This window comes from Cydia fagiglandana, chromosome 5, assembly GCF_963556715.1.
Source record: "Cydia fagiglandana chromosome 5, ilCydFagi1.1, whole genome shotgun sequence".
Taxonomy (NCBI): Eukaryota; Metazoa; Arthropoda; class Insecta; order Lepidoptera; family Tortricidae; genus Cydia; species Cydia fagiglandana.
Genome location: NC_085936.1, coordinates 7386279 through 7407000, shown reverse-complemented (window position 1 = coordinate 7407000; position 20722 = coordinate 7386279). Strand labels below are relative to the sequence as shown.

At 34.9% G+C, this 20722-nt stretch overlaps 2 protein-coding genes across 2 annotated transcripts in view; one reads left to right on the top strand and one right to left on the bottom strand.

Annotated features, from left to right (window-relative positions):
• LOC134664380 (serine protease nudel) overlaps positions 1–20722 on the top strand; it is a 389278-nt gene that overhangs the window by 242187 nt on the left and 126369 nt on the right. The window lies entirely within an intron of this gene.
• Positions 4465–20722, bottom strand: part of LOC134664369 (corticotropin-releasing factor-binding protein) — a 58076-nt gene continuing 41818 nt past the window's right edge. Inside the window, exons 6-7 of the mRNA XM_063520949.1 lie at positions 19064–19172; positions 4465–5236 (exon numbers count right to left, since the gene is read on the bottom strand). Of these exons, the coding sequence (XP_063377019.1) occupies positions 5067–5236; positions 19064–19172 (279 nt within the window). The 3' untranslated portion in view covers positions 4465–5066. The remainder of the gene's footprint in view (positions 5237–19063; positions 19173–20722) is intronic.

Sequence of the window (20722 nt, the reverse complement as noted above, 5' to 3'; positions counted from 1 at the left end):
TTTATGTTGCAACAATAACAACAATTACAATTTAATTATATTTTTACCGGGAAACGCGAAAATCTAAATTTAGTTATCTGCCTCTTTATCGTTCGAATATGCAAAAATGATGATGATGATGATGAAAAGTGATAGAGAGGTTAGATAATGAAATTTCGTGTTTCGCGGTAGACCCCAAGATTGTGATGGATTGTGGTAGTGGCGCCCCCTACGCAGAGTTTCGAGTAATATTCCCTATTCAGAGAAATAGAATAATATTACGCAATACTCTGCGTAGGGGGCGCCTCTAGCACATACTGAGGGCTTACCGCGTAATTTCGTTTTCTGCCTCTTTATCACTCTTGCGTATTCGAGCGTTAGAGACTGATAACGAAATTTCGATTTTCGCATTTCGAAGTAGACCCTCTGAATTTGGTAGTGGACCCTACGCCGACTTTTGCGTAATATTCCCTTTTGCGTTTTATTTCGTGCATGGAGTTCAATATATTTTTTAAAATATGGTCAACATCCCTATTTTGTGTATTCTGTATATGGCCTTATATAATAACATGTTGTAAGTATGCATCTATCCTATATATGTAAACTCTCTGGTTTATGGCATTATGTATTTATAAACGCGTTACTGGCCTGAATTAGCTATGAATACTTTTGATCTTCTCGTTTTGGTCTTTATCTCTCATTTTGACTTATGTATTTATAAGAAGGATAAAACATATTAACTAAATCAGGCCTGTAAAGCTTAAAAAGTTTTATGACTAATTGAGAATGAATAGTTAGTGTTTATGGTTGAATGTTCCATATAAGACTATCCCGTTCGAACTTGCTTTATGACGGACTCTTTTTTTATACCTCCTTACTTCGAACCTCCACAGATATTGTTTTTACTAAACGTCAAGTCAACCGCAGAAACCCCGACTAGTTTTAATCAGCAAAATCCTAACCACTTTTTTAATAATTAATATAATTATGTATATCGGATACCATTAGTATTTCGGATATCCCAAAAACCTGTGTCTTAAAGTGGGCTATAATGGTTTGTACAAAATAAAACGAAAGAACATGTACATTAAATTACAATGAAACAACACAATAAATTGAATATAAACCAATCCAGTACTTACGGTGCACGGAAATCTCAACGCTACGACTACACATATTTCGTCGGCTAGAAGACTGGCGTCAACTAACAAACAAGTTGTTGTGTTGCTGTTTGCAAGCGAGAAAATTCGAATATTGGCGAGAACTTTTAAATTTTAGCAGTGTTTTAAGCTGTTATTTTATATTTTAGCGGTTTGATTCACTTTACCGGATCCGAGACCGGATCCGGTGAATTTTGCCGGATCCGGTATCTTGAAAAATGTGCCGGATCCGGCCGGATTACCGGATCCGCCGGACCGGATTGCAATCCCTACATATCAGGTACCTTTTTTCTTAACCAAATACGTTACATTCTTACATAACAGAAGAATCCAGTAGGTACAGTCAGCGTCGTATAGTAGGTGGCATCCAAAGTATTCAAATAGTTCGGTACACCATATAATAGGTATGTATGGCGTACCGAACTATTTGAATAGGTACTTTGGATGCTACCTACTATATGATGCTGATTGTACTTTAAGAATAGTTTGGTTCCCGGTTCGTGGTAAGAATAAAAAAAAATATTTGGATACATTCTTTCACACAGTCATGGCGCACGCACGCACGAAAAGGTTGAAACAAATAAATATTCTTTTTAATTAACTGTTTCTTTTTCTGCATTTTTCTGGCTCATCGGGCATAGAGTTGCCACAGTACATAGTATAATTACGACAGGTTAGAAATATTTGAATCGATGTTTGAATAATGTCTTGGTTTTGTGTTCTTCAAAACGTACACTACAACATAACTAAGAACGGTTAGGAAAATAATAACTTAAAATTCCCCGTGAAAGGTAATGATGAAAATACTGATAGAAATACTGATAAGTGTGTGGGGAGATTTAGGAATGTCATGACCTGAATGGACCAAACGCTGGAGCGTCATGAAATTTCATGTCATTGCTAATGATAGTGTCGGGGCCGTATATAAGAGTTCATAACTCGAATTTAATTTGTACTTATAAGTACGCAGAGACTTACGAGGCTATGACAGAAATTGGTCAGAAACAAAACAACGCATTGAATTTTGACTCTATCGACGGATGCATTTAAAGTTAAAAATTTTAGTTAAAGCTAATATGCTCCGAAATCCCTTTCTCAACGTTTACTCATTTGATAACCTAATAGGCTCATGAGATCAAATTTACATTTACGTGTAACTTGATATAAGAGGATGAAATTTTCCACGATTGCTCTGACCTAGATCCTTAGTTAAAGGGAGAAAATGTTGATTTAAATCTCAGTAAGAGAATATTTTATAAGATCCGTGCGTTTCTTAAACAAATCTTCTTTATTATTTAGTGTGTAGTTATTGTCTGCCTGTGTTTCAAGTGTCAGAGCCTCAGGGCTTTTACACTATTCTGTTTCAAAGTGGCGTTTTTGCAGAAATCAGTAAAGAAAAGAAAGGGTTTTAGTAAAATAAGGAGAGGAAAAACCTATAAAGAGCAAAAGGCAAGATTTACTTTGCTTTTATCTTTATTTAATCGTTCTATTAATTTTTTAAATCAAAACGTATATTTTTAATATTTCCATTACTTTAAATATTTCCATTACAATACACACAGGGTGAGTATATTTAGGTGCATTATACGCAAAATGTTTACTGTAGATTGACTTACTTAGGTGATATCGAAACTAAGATAAGAATAACAGATATAACGGTATTTTTTATATTTTGTAGCGAAGACTGATAAAATTATAAAAGTAACTTATTAAAACACCTCATTTTATTCTATCTTACACGTATATCAGATAGTTTACGGCAGTTAACTGTAAAATGGAATAAAAAAACTCAGTAGGAAGTTTATTTTATTTATGGACAATTTGGCTAGGACACATTTTAGTAGGTACATTTTATAATTTTCTAGCTCTTACATGACTAGATTGAGATACTGACACAGTTACGAGTAGCTATTAAATCTACTTACAGTTTCAATTTAAACATGATTAAAATAGGTACACGAAACTAGGCCTTATTCGTTAATACACCAAAAAATAACATCACTAAATAAGAATAGTTTTTCTGTATTTTACAGTAATAAATAAAACCCGTAAATAATTGGCACTTAACTATAAATATACCTACATGTCGGCGGCCGATCGTAAGATTAGGCAGATCGTAATGTTCCTGTGTAATGTTTTGACGATAGTAACATTAATCCAATATATAGGTAGGATAGGTTCGTTAGGTTGCTTCAGATGCTGTCCAGAAATAGGCGGCTACGCGGGGCTCCGTCGACAGGGAACGGGTGAAATATTTTCACGTTTCAAGATATGCCTAGAGGCTCGATTCGGAAAATGAATTAGATGTCTACTAGACTTCAACAAGTTACGATATTTGTAAGATAGATATGTCAAATTTGACGTTTCCGCGATTCTGGAGGTCCTCTTGAACGATTTCGACAAGTTATGACTTAGAAATCCAAGTCAGATCTAGTCGATATCTAATGTAGATCTAATTGATCTCTAAATCGTCTCTAGATCTTGTGATTATCTCGAAATCCGAATAGGCCTGTAGGAATTACACGATGCCTGGCCCCTTATATAGGCATATTTCACCAACGTGACAGGTGCGACAATTCGACAAGTCTCATTGTTGCTGACGTCACAGGCATCCATGGGCTACGGTGATCGCTTACCATCGGGCGGGCCGTATTCCTGTTTGTCACCATCATTGTATTATTTAAAAAAACTTTATTATATCGGCAAAAAAACAGGTATTTCTCTTGTGATGTTTATGATGATAATGATGACAATTGTCACAAGATTTCAAAGAACTATCGGTAATTCTTGACAGCAAATGAGTTCTGTGTCGGAATTTCGTCACAATTGTCGTATTTCTTGTGACAATTGTCATTAGCTTCGCAAAATAAATACTTATTTACTGGCGATATAGTGGAGTTTTTTTTTAATTAACATATTGGTGGCAAACAACCACACCGCCCGTCTGATGGTAAGCGGTTACCGTAGCCTATGCCTGTGACGTCAGTAACAGTGATGTGGACAAATGCGACATTTGTCACGTTGGTGAAATAGGGCCCGATCTTACGATCGGCCGCCGACATACATACTACTTAAACATGGTTGATGCTGTTAAGTATGTGACTACTAACAGAATTGACTGGAACATCTAGTATCTATAGAAAATAATTTGCACAGTCGATAATCCAGCGTGTAAACTTCATTTTCAAAACATCATAGCAGTAAGTATAAACCGTGTTCAGAATTTATCTTTATAAGTGTAACATTTAAGTTTAAAACATTTTCTCAAACAAATAATGACATTTTGATATTTTACATAGTACCGGAACATTTTGTTTGGATCGCTTACTATGGGAGCCGTAGCACCAAATAAATAGCATGGCCAGTTTTGCACTAGCAGATTTTGCGTTGCGTTACGAGGCATACTCGTATTATCCATTTTTGAGACCATTCAATTGTAATGTCATTAATTAACCTGTTTAATCTTTCACGCTAGGTATAAGTAGGTAGGTCCATTTTGTTTTGGAATTTGGGCGCACACAGTGTTACATGTTGGTGCGTGTGCAAACTACTGTTGGTGTAAATTCGCGCCTGTATTGCGGCTTACATTATATTGTGAAGTCGTCTTTTATAAATATTATACCCCTAAGTACCATTAACGTGGCAACATTACCTTCTGTGGCAATTTTACCCTATGGTATTACTTCATAGAAACTATAGCTATTTGTATTTATGTTAAGAATAACTTAATGTAAGCTGCTGCTATATGATAAAGTAACGACAAAAAATAATGGTGCCACGTTTGGTGATAGATTAATAGTTAAAATACGTGCTTGTAAAAATTAAAGGTAAAACTTACTAGTATTTTCACTCTTAACGAACGAAATGCTACTGCAAGTAACTTAACAATACAGTGCCACGGCTCAAGCAGGTTTCACGTCGGTCGGTTTAGATGTCGGGCACCTCGTTCATGGCGTCCATGCCGCAGATCAGGTCGGCGTGTTCGATGTCCTCGGCAGCGAGAGGGTTGAAGGCCAGGGTCACCGAGTTGTGGAAGCGTCCGCTGGACACCAGTCGCACCACGGTGTCTTCGCAGGCGATGAGTAGCGGACGGCGTGCTGGAAAAAGTGTTTTTTTTTTCAGAGCGGAGCGGTCTGATACCTGGGTCAAAATTATTTTCATTGTTTTGTTTATGAATAGGTAAATAAAAAAAGTTGAGTGCTATTGCATGTCTTTTTAGGTAGGTATAGATTACAATTCTCTTGAGAAAAATTAAAAAGTAAATTTCTCCCCATACAAAAAGGCCCACATCGTCACATTTTTGGGTACAAAAAACAAGACAACGAAAAGAATTTTGACGGGTCCATATTGGGTCGCATAATAATTGATTGTCCGAATGTAATATTACGCATAAAAACTCATTTCGCATAATTGTTATTGTGCTGGAAATATTAACATTTCTGAGAAATTATGACACAAACCTCCCATACAACCATTTCCAGTCGCCGTTACGACGCGGTGTAGACACATCTTGTGTCGACACCGTCTGTTTCGGTCACAATTCCAGTCGCAGAGTCGTCGCCGTGTCGACACAGTTACCAGAAATGGGGAAGGGTCGACACATGACACAAAGTGACATAAAGTGTGGTCGCCGTGTGCACACATTGTTACTAGTTTGCGACTACTTTATGCCAAAATCATTCGTTCATTCGTTCATTTTGTTCCTGTCAAATGGAAACTGTCAGATGGAAAAGTAGTTAAATAAAAATAAGTGACATTAATACGCCATCTCTAAAACGGATTACAAGACGTAATTATATATTGTTTGCATTTATATTACAATAGGACTTAAATTATTATGGGGAATTAAACTGCTCGAGTAATTTGATAAACTAAGTGTAATATAATCAACGCGCCACCACATTGTTTTAGTTTAGCCGGAAATGAAATTGTTTACTTCTCAGTGCCTGTGTTCATAAATATATTATTTGATGCATTTTTAGTACTTCGATGCGTATACTATACTTAAATAAGAGAAATAACGCTTTACATACTACGAAACTTGTTAATTATGATGTATAAATATGGTTTAAGGCTGAAAAATATTGCAGTAACAAAGTAGTCGCAAATGTTTCGACTTTGTGTCGACTCTGTGTAGACACATGACACGCGCTGTCAAAAGTAATAACAAAGTTACTGGATTTGCAAAATGGCTCCTTGTGTTCATTTGTTTTCAGATATTCTCAAAGTGTAAAAATGCCGTGGTCAAAGATGGGACTTAATAGATTAACTGTTTATTCGACTAATTAATGGAATAAAAAACGTTAATCTTCAAATTTTAATCACGATTAGTTTAGTCGACCTAACATAGAATTTAATTTTGGAATCCAAAATGGCGGCCATGCACTGTGTCATAAAAGTCGTCATGGATGTCGTTTTATACGTTTTAAAGGGCCCCAATTTTGAAAATGATAACCATTTTGGAATCCAAAATGGCGGCCATGCACTATGTCATAAAAGTCGTCATGGGTGTCGTTTTATAGGTTTTAGGAGGCGCAAATTTCAAAAATGGTGACCATTTTGGATTCCAAGATGGCGGCCATGCACTATGTCATAAAAGTCGTCATGGATGTCATTTTATAGGTTTTAGGGGGCCCCGATTTAAAAAATGATGACCATTTTGAAATCCAAAATGGCGGCCATGCACTATGTCATAAAAGTCGTCATGGGTGTCGTTTTATAGGTTTTGGGGGGCGCAGATTTAGAAAACGATGACCATTTTGGATTCCAGAATGGCGGCCATGCACTATGTCATAAAAGTCGTCATGGGTGTCGTTTTATAGGTTTTGGGGGTCGCAGATTTCGAAAATGATGACCATTTTGGAATCCAAAATGGCGGCCATGCACTATGTCATAAAAGTCGTCATGGGTGTCGTTTTATAGGTTTTGGGGGGCCCCAATTTTGAAAATGATGAATCCAAAATGGCGGCCATGCACTATGCCATAAAAGTCTTCATGGGTGTCGTTTTATAGGTTTTAGGAGGCGCAGATTTCAAAAATGATGACCATTTTGGATTCCAAGATGGCGGCCATGCACTATGTCATAAAAGTCGTCATGGATGTCGTTTTATAGGTTTTAGGGGGCCCCAATTTTGAAAATGATGACCATTTTGGAATCCAAAATGGCGGCCATGCACTATGTCATAAAAGTCGTCATGGGTGTCGTTTTATAGGTTTTAGGAGGCGCAGATTTCAAAACTGATGACCATTTTGGATTCCAAGATGGCGGCCATGCACTATGTCATAAAAGTCGTCATGGATGTCGTTTTATAGGTTTTAGGGGGCCCCGATTTATAAAATGATGACCATTTTGAAATCCAAAATGGCGGCCATGCACTATGTCATAAAAGTCGTCATGGGTGTCGTTTTATAGGTTTTAGGGGGCGCAGATTTCGAAAACGATGACCATTTTGGATTCCAAGATGGCGGCCATGCACTATGTCATAAAAGTCATCATGGATGTCGTTTTATAGGTTTTAGGGGGCCCGCTTTCGAAAATGATGACCATTTTGTAATCCAGAATGGCGGCCATGCACTATGTCATAAAAGTTGTCATGGGTGTCGTTTTATAGGTTTTAGGGGGCCCTGATTTCGAAAATGATGACCATTTTGGAATCCAAAATGGCGGCCATGCAGTATGTCATAAAAGTCGTCATGGCTGTCGTTTTATAGGTTTTAGGGAGCGCAGATTTCGAAAATAATAACTATTTTGGAATCCAAGATGGCGGCCATGCACTATGTTAAAAGTCGACATGGATGTCGTTTTGTTGGTCATAGTCATCATTTTCGAAATCTGCTCTTCCTAACACCTATAAATCAACATCTATGACGGCTTATATGACAAAGTGCACGGCAGACATCTTGGAATCCAAAATGGTCATCATTTTCGAATTCTGCACTCCCTAAAACCTATAAAACGATATCCATGACGACTTTTATGACAAAGTGCACGGCACACATCTTGGATTCCAAACTGGTCATCATTTTCGAAATCGGCACTTCCTAAAGCCTATAAAACGATATTCATGACGACTTTTATGACAAAATACGTAGCCACCATCTTGGATTATAAAATGATCATCGTTTTCGAATTCTGCACTCCCTAAAACCTATAAATCGACATCCGTGACGACGCAAGTTATCTTTATTTTCAGATCTAACAAATTGCTACAGAATACAAAGGACAAAAAAAGAAGCGAGGAGGTAATGAAACAAGCAAAAATACAGATGATTCCTCGACGCAATTGGATGCTTCTTAAATTGTGTCCAGATTTTTTTGTCATAAAAGTTTTTATTTTTCACATATTACTCTCACAAGTTCCGTGACATTTCGACCTTGTAATTTTTTAAGTAAATGTAAATTTTGTTTATCTATGAGGTTCTCACTAGAATAATATAATCAAAGTATGTTTATATTTGATGATTGAAATAGTAACGCAAAAAAATATATATATATTTGTGTCTTATATTCCTGCCGAAGACTTTTATTTTTCCTTTTCCTTCTACACAAGTTTGGTCAAGTAATAAGAATTTAGGGCTCTCAATTTTATTTTGACTTCTACAACAGTAAAGCTACGAGGCCATGTTTGGTATCGTTTTCATATAAATTCGCAGTACCAAATTTAGTTCTGCCGCCTTAAGAAAAAAAACCATAACTGACAAAAAGTAAGTTTCGAGAAAAAGCCAAAAAACTTTGCACTCCTGTTCAAATAGGTTAAATTCAAAGTACAAAGTTGAAACTTTTGTTTATGAACAAAGTAATTGTGTAGAATTTTTATGCGTTGTAAATTATTCGATATCTATTTATTTAAATAAGTTATTTAGAAAAAATAGTTACTGCCTCGTGATATAAAATAAAAATATCTTTACTAACATTAAATGACATAAGTGTGTACTTATGGTTTTTGTGTTAGTTTTGCACTACGATGTCTAAGAAATAAAAACACAAGTACACAGTTGTGCTTATGTTACTGACCGATCTCGAAGCTGAAAAAGCACAATTGGGTACTTTATGTTTTTTTTGCTTAGTTAACGTTATCAATTTATGATTTATGTCGTTAAAGGAGTTCTTAAAAATACGATAAATGCTTCATAATTATTTATTTAAAGAAAACAAATGAGATATTTTTAGAGATATTTGATTAATAATACAATATAAAACTAATAAAATGCTTGCACTACCTAAGTAAAAATGCTATTAGGGACCTTTAAAATGTCATGAAAATGATGTAATACAAAATTGAAATGAGGTACAAGTAGATTGTACTAAGTACTAGTCCTTAATTTATTGAGATGCTGCTGATGTTTTGTGGCTAGATATTACTTTCTTGAATGTTACATCTGGCCATAAGTAGCAACCGTCTGCTCCTGGACGACTGCCGCATCGTTAAGGTGATAGTCCATTTCCAACGACAGCTGCAATACTGTTTATTTTACTATGGAAATTGACAATGACAGCGACGCGTTCAGTACCGGTAGTGCATCTACGGTTAGAAATGGAATGTGTTACCATTAGTAATCTGATAACCAAAACAAAAAAAACGCACCCACAGCCAAGAAGCAAGCACAAACAGCCTTTGCGTTCTAGAATAAAATATGGTTAGAATCAGAATGTTAGATACAGCTCAAACACTCAGAAAATTATTAATTTTATTACATTATAACAAAACTTGCAATCATAAAAATAACAACAAAGCGATACTCATGAAACAAACATAATGAAAAATAAATAGTTGGGAAATGCCTGTTTCATGAACAAGCATGACATTGGGCGGTGTATCCCATACTAAAATTAAGCCATGTGCCAATATAAAACTGTAAGTGTTATTTTGCAACATACATAAAGCTCGGTGGTGCCGGAGTGATCACACATAGGACCGAAACTATAAGTCACGTTATTTTAAGCCATTGTACCTTAAATTCGTGGTTAGGGTTATAATATGTTTTAATCTCAATAGACAAGTTACTTAACACCAATATAAATAAAGAGATAGGTAATCTTAATTCCAGATACGCATATGTATACATTTGAATACGCGCGCCAAGCCTTAACGTAGGTACCTACTAGAATGACCGTGACAAATATACCTAAAGTTATTCAAAAATATAGGCAAAATCTGGAATACGCGACAAGATGAGTAACGAAACATGGATATAAGTATACTTACAAATAATTTTTGACACTTATTACAATCACGTATTCACATTAACACTTCTAATATTTTTTGAAGTAGGCACAGGAGTAATTAATACGTGCGTCGTACGCGCAACCTCTTCCGAAGGAAAGTAACCAGGAGTGAACCGGCCAAAATTTGTCCTTATAGGGGACCGGAGGGGGACTACTAGCCTGATAAAGCATAACTGACCACAACGTTTAATAAATAAAGCACAAGTTTACTTTTTTTGCAACCGACAATAAGCAGAAAAAGCATAAGAAGGAAGAGTCATACGAGATAGAAAAAACATAACGTGCAACTTATGTTTTTTCAGATTCCCAGAGTTATGACTAATAATTATTTTATACTAACAAGAATGAACACTTCTGTCAACTTATGGGTTTTTTACATAGAAATTTTATAGAAAACCAATATTATGGTTTTTCTTCTTGTGAAATAATTGTTGGGCTCAAATTCAAGACAAAGGAAAAAAACACAAGTCCTCAATTTAGTACTTTTCTATCTATGAATATATACTTATGCTTTTTCTTTCTCAAAAAGGCAGTAACTTTATCAAAATGGTGTGTAGTTATTCTTGTCTAAATCGTGACCTGTTACAGATAAAGAAATAACTGCTAGATAGAAAAATCACATTTTTCTTCCTGATTTCAAGGGTGTCAATAACTCAATTTCGCAAAAATTGTCACTTATGGTTTTTTTTCTTAAGGCGGCAGAGTTATGGTATCACATTGACACCATTCCAAAGTAAAAACATATAAACTTACTTTCTTTTAAACTCCTCTTCACGCTTAAACTGCTGAACAGTTTTAATTTAAATTTAGTACACATATATTTTGAGTCCCAAGACAGGACATAATAAGTTATCTCAAAAATCATCCTTTAAAGGTGTGAAATGAGGTGTAGGGGGGAATTCAGAATTGACTTCTTGAAGTTAATACTGTTTTTAAGTTTAGGTTTGAAGTCATGTTTTTTTATATCGGCCAAGTGCGAGTCGGACTCGCGTATTAAGGGTTCCGTACATTAAGTCCGACTCGCGCTTGACTGCACATTTCTAATAGGTTTTCCTGTCACCTATAGGTAAAGAACTATTTTGTGTATTCAGACGGACAGACATACAGACGCACGAGTGATCCTATAAGGATTCCGTTTTTTGCTTTTGAGGTACGGAACCCTGAAAAGATTTTTTTTTAATTTTGTGGAATGGTGTCAATGTGATACCTTAAATAAATCCAGCAACCCAGATTTATACGAAAACGATACCATACACGGCCTAGCACCTTCACTGATGTAGATATATCAAGATAAAATTGAGAGCCCTAAATAAACTTTCAAGAGCGGATATCTCAAAAACTATTCAACATATCGAAAAAAATTACTGAATAAACTTGTAACAAATTAAATTAACTTTCATTTTGTATAAGTGGCCATGTCGCTAAGATGCATAGTTTCCGAGATATAATCGAAAAACCGGAAAATGGAACCTTCAAAGCCCCCTCTCTTCCCCCCGCTCAAGGACTACGGCCGGGGAATTTTGATACTAGTATGTTCACCTCCTAACTTGTCCAAACCAAGTTACAGAGTCAAAAATTGTGTTCCGAGCATTTCCCTCTACAACTTTTTGGAGCATTCGTTGGCTGACCTAAGTAGCTTATTGCATTTCTTTAAAAACTTTTCTGTAAAAGGTTGACGGGTGTTGGGTGTTTATATGGTTTTGGTCGATTATTATCATTTGCATCGCCCATGATGACTTACTAGAATTACTTACGAGCACACGAGACACTAATAGTAGTTTGACAAACCTTGGTTTTCAAGAGGTATTTTATATTGACATTTGCTGTCACAAATTTGCTGTCAGATTTAGTCGCAAACCGCACGCAAAGTGCACACAAATGTGTCGACACCTTGTTACGGAAAAGTGTACACACGGCGACGACACTTTGTTTCGAAACAATTCTAGACACATTGTGTGGACTCGGTTACGACACATCTGACATTTAGTTACCACTTTGATGCTTCTGCGACTGGAATGGTTATATGGGCTAACCTAACCTATCCTATTCTACACAACCTATGCAAAATATTTTCTGTTTCAGCTGGAGAGAAAATATGCGAAAAGAGTTTTATGCGTAACATTACATTATGACAATCAATTATTATGCGACGAGATAGGATCCCAATTTTGACCCACCTACATTCTAACACTTTAAACTCTCGCGTTTTGTACACATATCCACCACACCACATCGTATCGTGACCACAGCTGATGCAACTCAGCTGAAACGTCGGAATTAAAGGTAAAAACAATGAAATTATATCGCGGTAGACCCACCTACATTCAATATTATTATATCAAATATTGTGTGTATGTACTGTGTACGTCGAGGTTTTTATTAAATTAACGCAAAACGACTAGATATTTTCTGAGAAAAATTATCACATTCCTCATAATTAAAACTTTTAAGTAGCTTTTCGCTATTAATATTATTACACACAGGATTCATTTAGAAAACTTATCTATTATAAGCGTATTGTCAACTTATTTTTTTGTTACTTTAATAAATATAACGAAGATAATATTCTTATGTATTCCTAGGTTTGGTTAAAATCACTTGACTGTAAAATACATTTTAAGGGTTTCTTTTGATTAATTATTTATTTCTCCCAAAGGAATACTTAATATTATATTTTTTGCCATACGACCTTTCATATACAAAATGTTAAGATTGATTTAGATTCAGTTCAATCAAATTTCTATCACGACCCTAACTAAATACTTTGCATGTTTCACAACCCGAAGGGGTTTCCTGAAGGGATGTTTAGTTTATCCCTCAGCGGTTTACCCCAACTCGTTTTTGAGTGTTTGTGTTTGCTATTACCTAACTGCATTGTAAAACTATTTTTTATGTGTTAGGTATAGCATTAGTAGCTGAGGGCCTACTACGAAACCGCGGTAAGCCCTCTTCTGGTCTGGTAGGTTTTTACTTTATATGTATGCCCAGAACGTCTTGGTCGTGAGTCCTTTTTGGCTCATTTCAATATCTTTTGATGTTTTCTGTTAGTAGCTTTTCGATGAAAGGAAACTTCTTTGGAGAACCTGCATACATCTACAAAGAAATATATTTATCTTGTATGTGAATGCCCTCTTGTCAAGCCCCTGTTATCCTTGATAGGCAGAATATCCTTGGGATATTTATATTTAATGCGCTGACGATGATGGTTGAGTATTCTAAACATTTTTTATTAAAGAAAATGTAATTTCGTCGGGAAGACGAATCCGCATGTATATTTTATTAATTATATTCGGTACATAATTGTTACTGACGGTTTCGTGATTTAATGATGATGATGATGGTTTTTGAAATTAATGTCGTCGTATCTCTATTGTTTCCCAAATAGTTTTAATTCATAATACTCATAATGTATTGTTTGTCCGAATTTTTGTTAGTCATAATTTGTTTTTCTCAGGATTCTCAAGAGGATTGCCATAAACCAAACCTAACCTAACCTATCTACAGAATAACCTTACGGAAATCCTGAAAAGTTAACGGTTTCAGTTTTATGACTCACAAGATAATATGACAAACAATACATTATGTCTTAAAACTTTATGGGAAACAAAGGGACCCCAATGTCGTCACATCCTTTAAGTAGAGTAACTCTTACGGTAGATATGATACACGCATCCCTGATATAATGTAAATAAACAAAGAAGGGTCGCGTAAACTTTGATGCAGTTGGCTCGGACGATTTCCCTTTTTGGGCAGTTATACTCGTATTATCCTTTTTCTTAAACGTATAATAATAATATGTTGCCTTGACCACTGGAATGATCAGTCACTTGTTTTTTTAGTAGGTATATTACATCTGTCTGTCAAACATTACTTAATTTCATGAGTATGTTAAGTTAATGTGTCTAAAGACAGTGTAGTGTGACTATTTAAAATAGTACACATCAAATTAGGTATGTAATAAAATAATTAGTTGCATAAAATAATTAACCTTAATACAAAAGGCCTAAGGTCCACCGATGTACACCGATGTTAACAGTGTGGGCACAAATGTGCTAAAATATTTGTCCGCGTTGTTATGACGTTGTGAGCGATAAAAAATGTTCTGACGTCTTATTCCTATGAGTACAAAGTAATGTAATTGGGTAAAATATCTACTACGAGTAAAAATGAAAGGATAACAGAAATACTTAATTATTTCTTGTTCGACCTGTTCATAAAAGCCGCAACAGTATTAATTTATCCCCGAGACTTTCCCGAATAATAAAGATGGGGCTTATTCTGGTATAAAATTGTTCAAAGCTGCAACTCTGTGGTCTACCTGTCACGATGTCTTAACGCAAATAGCTCGATTCGATGCCATAATAATATCGCTATTGTCACTAGCCGTATTATTATTCAACAACATCTATTTCTCTCTTTTATTTCATCATCGTCATCATCATATCAGCCAGACGACGTCCACTGCTGGACATAGGCCTCCCCGAAATAGTGCCACAAAGACCGGTCTTGCGCCGCCCGCATCCAGCGGACTCCCGCGACCTTTACCAGGTCATCATTTCACATTGTGGGGTCTCTATCCACGCTGCGCTGCGCCTTCCGGTACGTGGTCTATTTTATTACTATTACGAGTATATTATTTTGCAGAGATGTGAAAAATAGTTTATAAAAAGTATTTAAATACAAAATACAAATACTTCCTTGATAATACTATTTCAAATGCAAAATACAAAATAGTTTTTGAATTTGTATTTAAATACAAAATACGAAATAGGTATTTTCAAAATACTTTTTTAAAATACAAATACTTTGCGATAAAAGGTACTCTGAGTAGTGAATACCTAGTCTGAACTAAAAAGTATTTACTCGGAATTTCCGCGTTGAAAAGACTCTCTTTATTCTTTGAAATCAATCTTCTATCTAAAGTGCAAATTTCTAGCTGTTTGCTCATATTAACCGGTAGGATGTAGGTATGGATGATGGTTTTTAACGGCCAACTTTTAAAGCATTAATTTGTAATGTTTTACGGCTAGTATAATGCCTCTCGTTAGTGTGATGAAAACGTCTCGTTTGTGTTTCACCAGGGCAGAAAAGTTTGTTCTCCTCCTCTCTCTCTCCTGTGCCTTGAAACTCTCGCAACACTCAAGATTCCACTTTTTTAACCACTCGCTACGCTTGTGGTCATGTGCGACGTTACTAAACAGATTCAACAGTTCCATGTTAAAAGAATGAGAGAGTTGCCAGGATTGTACCAACAGAAGAGACTGTAACTCCTACCTACATTACCTACCTACTATAAAGTATTTTGTATTTTGAAAATAGAAAATAGGTCCCAAAAACTATTTCAAATAAAATACAAAATGGTTTTCTTCAAAAGGTATTTAAATACTAAATACAAAATAGGTATTTAGCATTTTGTATTTGCATTTTAAATACAAGTATTTCAAATAAGTCACATCTCTGTTATTTTGGTATAGTTATTTCTTCAGAAAACTGATATAGGTATTTAAAAATTATTTGATTGAACATAGGGTATCTCACTGTGTACTCATAAATTTGATCCATTATTAGTTATTAAACACCGTAATATACATTGGAAATTCATTCAATTGTTATCGTATTCTCGTGTAATTAATTTAAACTGATTCTCCAATAGCTGTTGTAGCTATTATACTTGATCAGAAAGAATACAATAAGATGACACACACAGGCGAAAAATCAACAAAAGTCGGACAAAACCAAAAAACTTCTAAGTAGCCCCAACAGGCAAAAACCAATCTTAGCGGGTAGTCCAATAAACAGTGCACGCTACTCGCATAATCATTTTCATGTTAGAGTCATCTACGCGACACGTTCTCATTCCAAAGTTCGACTTGTTCAAAGGCGAATATTTTACTGCTCTGCGAGTGTTACTTATGTGCTTACTTATTTATCGTTTGCTTTCAGAAAGTTGTGATTTAATGATGGATACCCTTCTAGGAGGTAATAACCTAATTACTAATAGTTACTTTTGATAGCTATGCTTGCTTGTTTATTATAAAAAAAAATAAGTGTAATGTCTTGTATTTTTTGCACATTGTTCAACTTCACCAAGGAGAAAAGTACAACTTCCTGATAGATCCGGTTTTGATATTATCAATTTTAGAAACTACAGAACTTGGGTTTTAACATACAACCATTATTTTATGCGACCTTACGCGACGTTTTAACAAAATTTTCATTTTAATCGATGACTAGTGTAATCAAGCATGAGCGCTTAGTCACATTTTTTTTAGGCAAATGGCTATGGAAAAGACTTTTAGTGTCTTCCGATCCTTATATAACAGGACTAAGAAAATTGGGTAGTAAAAAGTCGCTTCCCATATGCCAAAATGTTTTAAATCTTTTAGAAGAACCAGATATTATGATCAAAATTTAATAAAATGTCATAATATAATTGTAATTTTGTTTTTATTAGTTGGCAAACCTGCATTAATACGATTTCTATAATAATCCTGAATGTTTAGGTTTTGTCCGACTTTTATTGATTTTTCGCCTGTGTGTGACAGCATAATAGCTATTTCAAGGTATTCTTCTTGCACCAAGTATTTGGGCATTTCCATTTAAAGTTGTACCCTCGAGTTTTTCGCATGTCCCCTTACATTTTTTGCGTTTTACTCTTAAGACGAATGTTTTAACTAGACACATCATTTATTAAGTTTAATGCACAATAAATCACTTTTTTCATACTTAAAATCAGGTTTTTAGATATGATAAAATCTCTCTGTAGTACTGTCCCCTTCACCGACTTCAATTTTTGATGGACTTTGTCGTACTATATTTTTTAAATGTCAATACGCTTCATCGTGGGAGCTTTGTTTAAAATAAATGTTCATAATGTGAAGCAGTAGTACAGTCGGCGTCAAATATTATGTTTACACTTTTTGCCTTATTACAAAGGGGTAAGGTGCAAAAGTGTAAACATATTATTGACGTCGAAAGTACAGGGAGCTTAACGTTTTTGTAAGAGTTTTCAGAATTAGCCTGATGACGTGCAATTCAATTTATTATCATACAGCTTGGCACCCCGCTGCTACCCTCTGGGCGATATGCAATAAATAATAATAACATCGACTTCATTATGTTTTCATGGATAGTGGTATCGCTTTCGGAATTAGTAAGAGAGTAGTCTATGTATTATTAAATTATTTATTAATTAAGTTAAGATTTTAGTGTTTTGTACCTAGAAGGTGCAAACAAAACACGTACAGTCAACTGTGAAAATATGGGTGTAGCCAACTTATTTAAATATATGTACCATAGTTCTTAACTAGCCGACATAAGATCTATGGGACACATTTTTGAGATGATTTGTGCACCCATATTTTAATGTCCATTCGTTTGTGTGACATTTAAAAGGCTGTATTATAAGTGGTAATCATAACGGAAAGGGGATTTTGTGAAGATTTAGAAATAAACTTATGAAGTTTTTTGAAAATTTTATTTTTAAAGTATCATCTGAAGATATAAAGATACTGTTATTGTAAAATTGAAAATATGACATTGGATACGAAACTGTATGTATTTACATCGATGTGAGGATGATCATTTCTTAACATATTCAGATGAGTCACGTTAACTATGTTATGAAAAAAAAAATGCTTGATACGATATTATTTTTTATAGCCTACAGCACATCATCATATAATCCGCTAATGCACTTACACGACGCAACGTATAAAATAGCGCAACTTTATACGCTTCTTGAAGAATCCCATTTCACAGTGCAAAGGAAGCACCTTTGAAAGTCATTTATCCTTACGACATTAGTCGCCTTATAAAAAAACATATTACTTTATTGACCCACAAAAAAAACATAATAATAGCAGTACCTTCAGATCCACAGCGCAGGCTTCGTCACTATACAGATAGCTCATCCACCTCAGGTTTCGTCAAAATAAAATGTATACTTTCACATATGTCATCCGCAACACGCATCGTCAAATTTAAAAGAAAATTGGCACACAACACAATAACAAGCCATAAACATATATCCTAATCCTTTATCCTTTTCCTTTATCTTTTTTTTATTATTATTTTTTTTTTATATCCTTTGAAAGTACCTAGTTCTTTACACAGCCAACACGTAGGTACTAATGAAAGAATCCTGTACGTGACGCCTGCATTAAGTTTGATTAAGAACGAATATATTTTGTAATAACAAACATAATTATGGTCAACATGTTGCTAGAGTTAGAACAAAAAAGTGGGTTATTCCCGCTAGTTACAACCAAGTTCTTACCAGTGGTAACTACTGAATAAACATTCTCAGTAGTTACCATCAACTCGGTTTGGGGATTTTTTTCCCCAGTAGTTACCAGGTGGTAAGAGGCGGGAAAAAATTCCCAGTAGTTACCTGGTAAGAACTTGGTGGTAACTAGTGGGAATAACCCAGAAAAGTCTGCAACCATTTTGATAGCACACGCAGTGCAAGTATTATTAATTCATTATAATTTATGCAACTCAATCCAGTGATTTGTGCCAGACCAAAAAAAAAAAAATTTGTAAAATTTGTGCGTGGTGCATAGACCAAAAGTTGTCTCCACTGAACGTCATTATAATTTCACAGAAGTTTGACATTTCAAATAACACTTGCACTGCGTGTGCTATCAAAATCCTTGCAGACTTGGTTCCAACTCTAGATAATTTATGAAATAATTACCTTCTTTGGAATCGAGTCCACACACGCTGTCGTAGACTTCCATCTTGGTGTGGTCGAGCCCCCCGGCGCCACCGATGTCCACGTAGTCGCGCAAACCTCGCTTTTTGCACTGAGCAAACATACATGAAATGTGTAAAGTGTCATTCTATGGAACTTGCTAACTATGTAAACAAACGGCCATATTGATATTGTCTCTGAATTATTAATTTACTAGTGACTTTTGTTTACATGGTTAGCAAGTTCCATAGAATGACATTTTAAGTAAAAATATTTAAATCGTATCTACCTATATTCCTAAAACATTGAAAACCATAAATAAGCATTTTTGTCCCTCCGGCCTTTAAAAACTGGCCCTCACACCTCACCGCATGAGCTGTGATAAATTACTCATCGATTTTATTATAATCGTGCTAGCCGCACAGTTTTATTTTTATTTTTATTTTATTTTATTGGTGTTCAACTCTTGCGGGCTTGCAGGTGGCCCCAAAACGCTCACAAGATAGTACAACATAAAATTACCATATAAACAATGTCAACTTACCTAATAAATAAATTGAATAACGTTGCACGGTTATACCTTTGCTGCTATTGCGAGTTGCGAGCAGTATATTTTATTATTGTATAAGTATTCATCTTAAAACAGATCTTAAATTATAATAAATCTAATTCTAGTTAACAGTATTTAAGGATGTCCACCAAAATCTTTAAAAAACGATGTAATACGGTAAACGAGTAATAAATCGAATAACTCAGATTATATTGTGACAAGATAAAATTTAATCTCGAAATAAAGCGAGGTCACACTCTCTGAGGCATTTGTACGGAACGCTTCTGACTTTACGCATGGAAGGATGGGTCCGTCACGTATACTGACATACTGATGTCGAAGAATACTTATCAATGTAATGATTTATCCTTGCCCGCTTGCCTTTATTGGATTTTATATGCGATATTCATATACATGCTGCATACTAAAGAGTAGTATACCTAATACTTGGTGTGGTCGAGCCCCCCGGCGCCTATTCTATTCTATTCTATTCTATTCTAATATATAGGACAGCTCGATACTCTCGATCAGTTATTAACCTCTGGTCTTTGTAAAAACAAACATGTCAAATACTGAACGCGTACCTAGTGTAATAAAAAAATAAGTAATTATAATGTTTGTAAAATATAAATGAACTAATTGATGCTTGTTCAAATTTATGAATAATAGGTATATCTTTATTATTATAGTTTAAAAAATATTTACAATTTATTTATTTGTGTGGTTATAAGAATGTTAACCTTCAAATAATGTTGATTTTATGTCAATAAATATTAATGCTTGTGGCTATTCTCCACTCCGAGATTCAATATCAATACGTTAATGTTACAACTCCAGCTTCGTGTAAAAATTGTAACTACTTTAAGAAAATTGTAATAGCAGAAAGAACGGTAATTAAAGATCAAAATTATTATAAAGTGAAGCGCAACCAAGCGTTACAGTCTTAAACACAGGCAATTTAAATACACTTGCTCGTTGACACAGGTTGCTTAATTACAAAAACAAGTTATCGTTACCGTGGTTAAAGAACGTGAAGTACCTAAAAGCAGGTTAATTATGATGTACTTTGAAGAGTAAATAGAATAAGTTAAAAATAAGACCTCAAAAAAGGT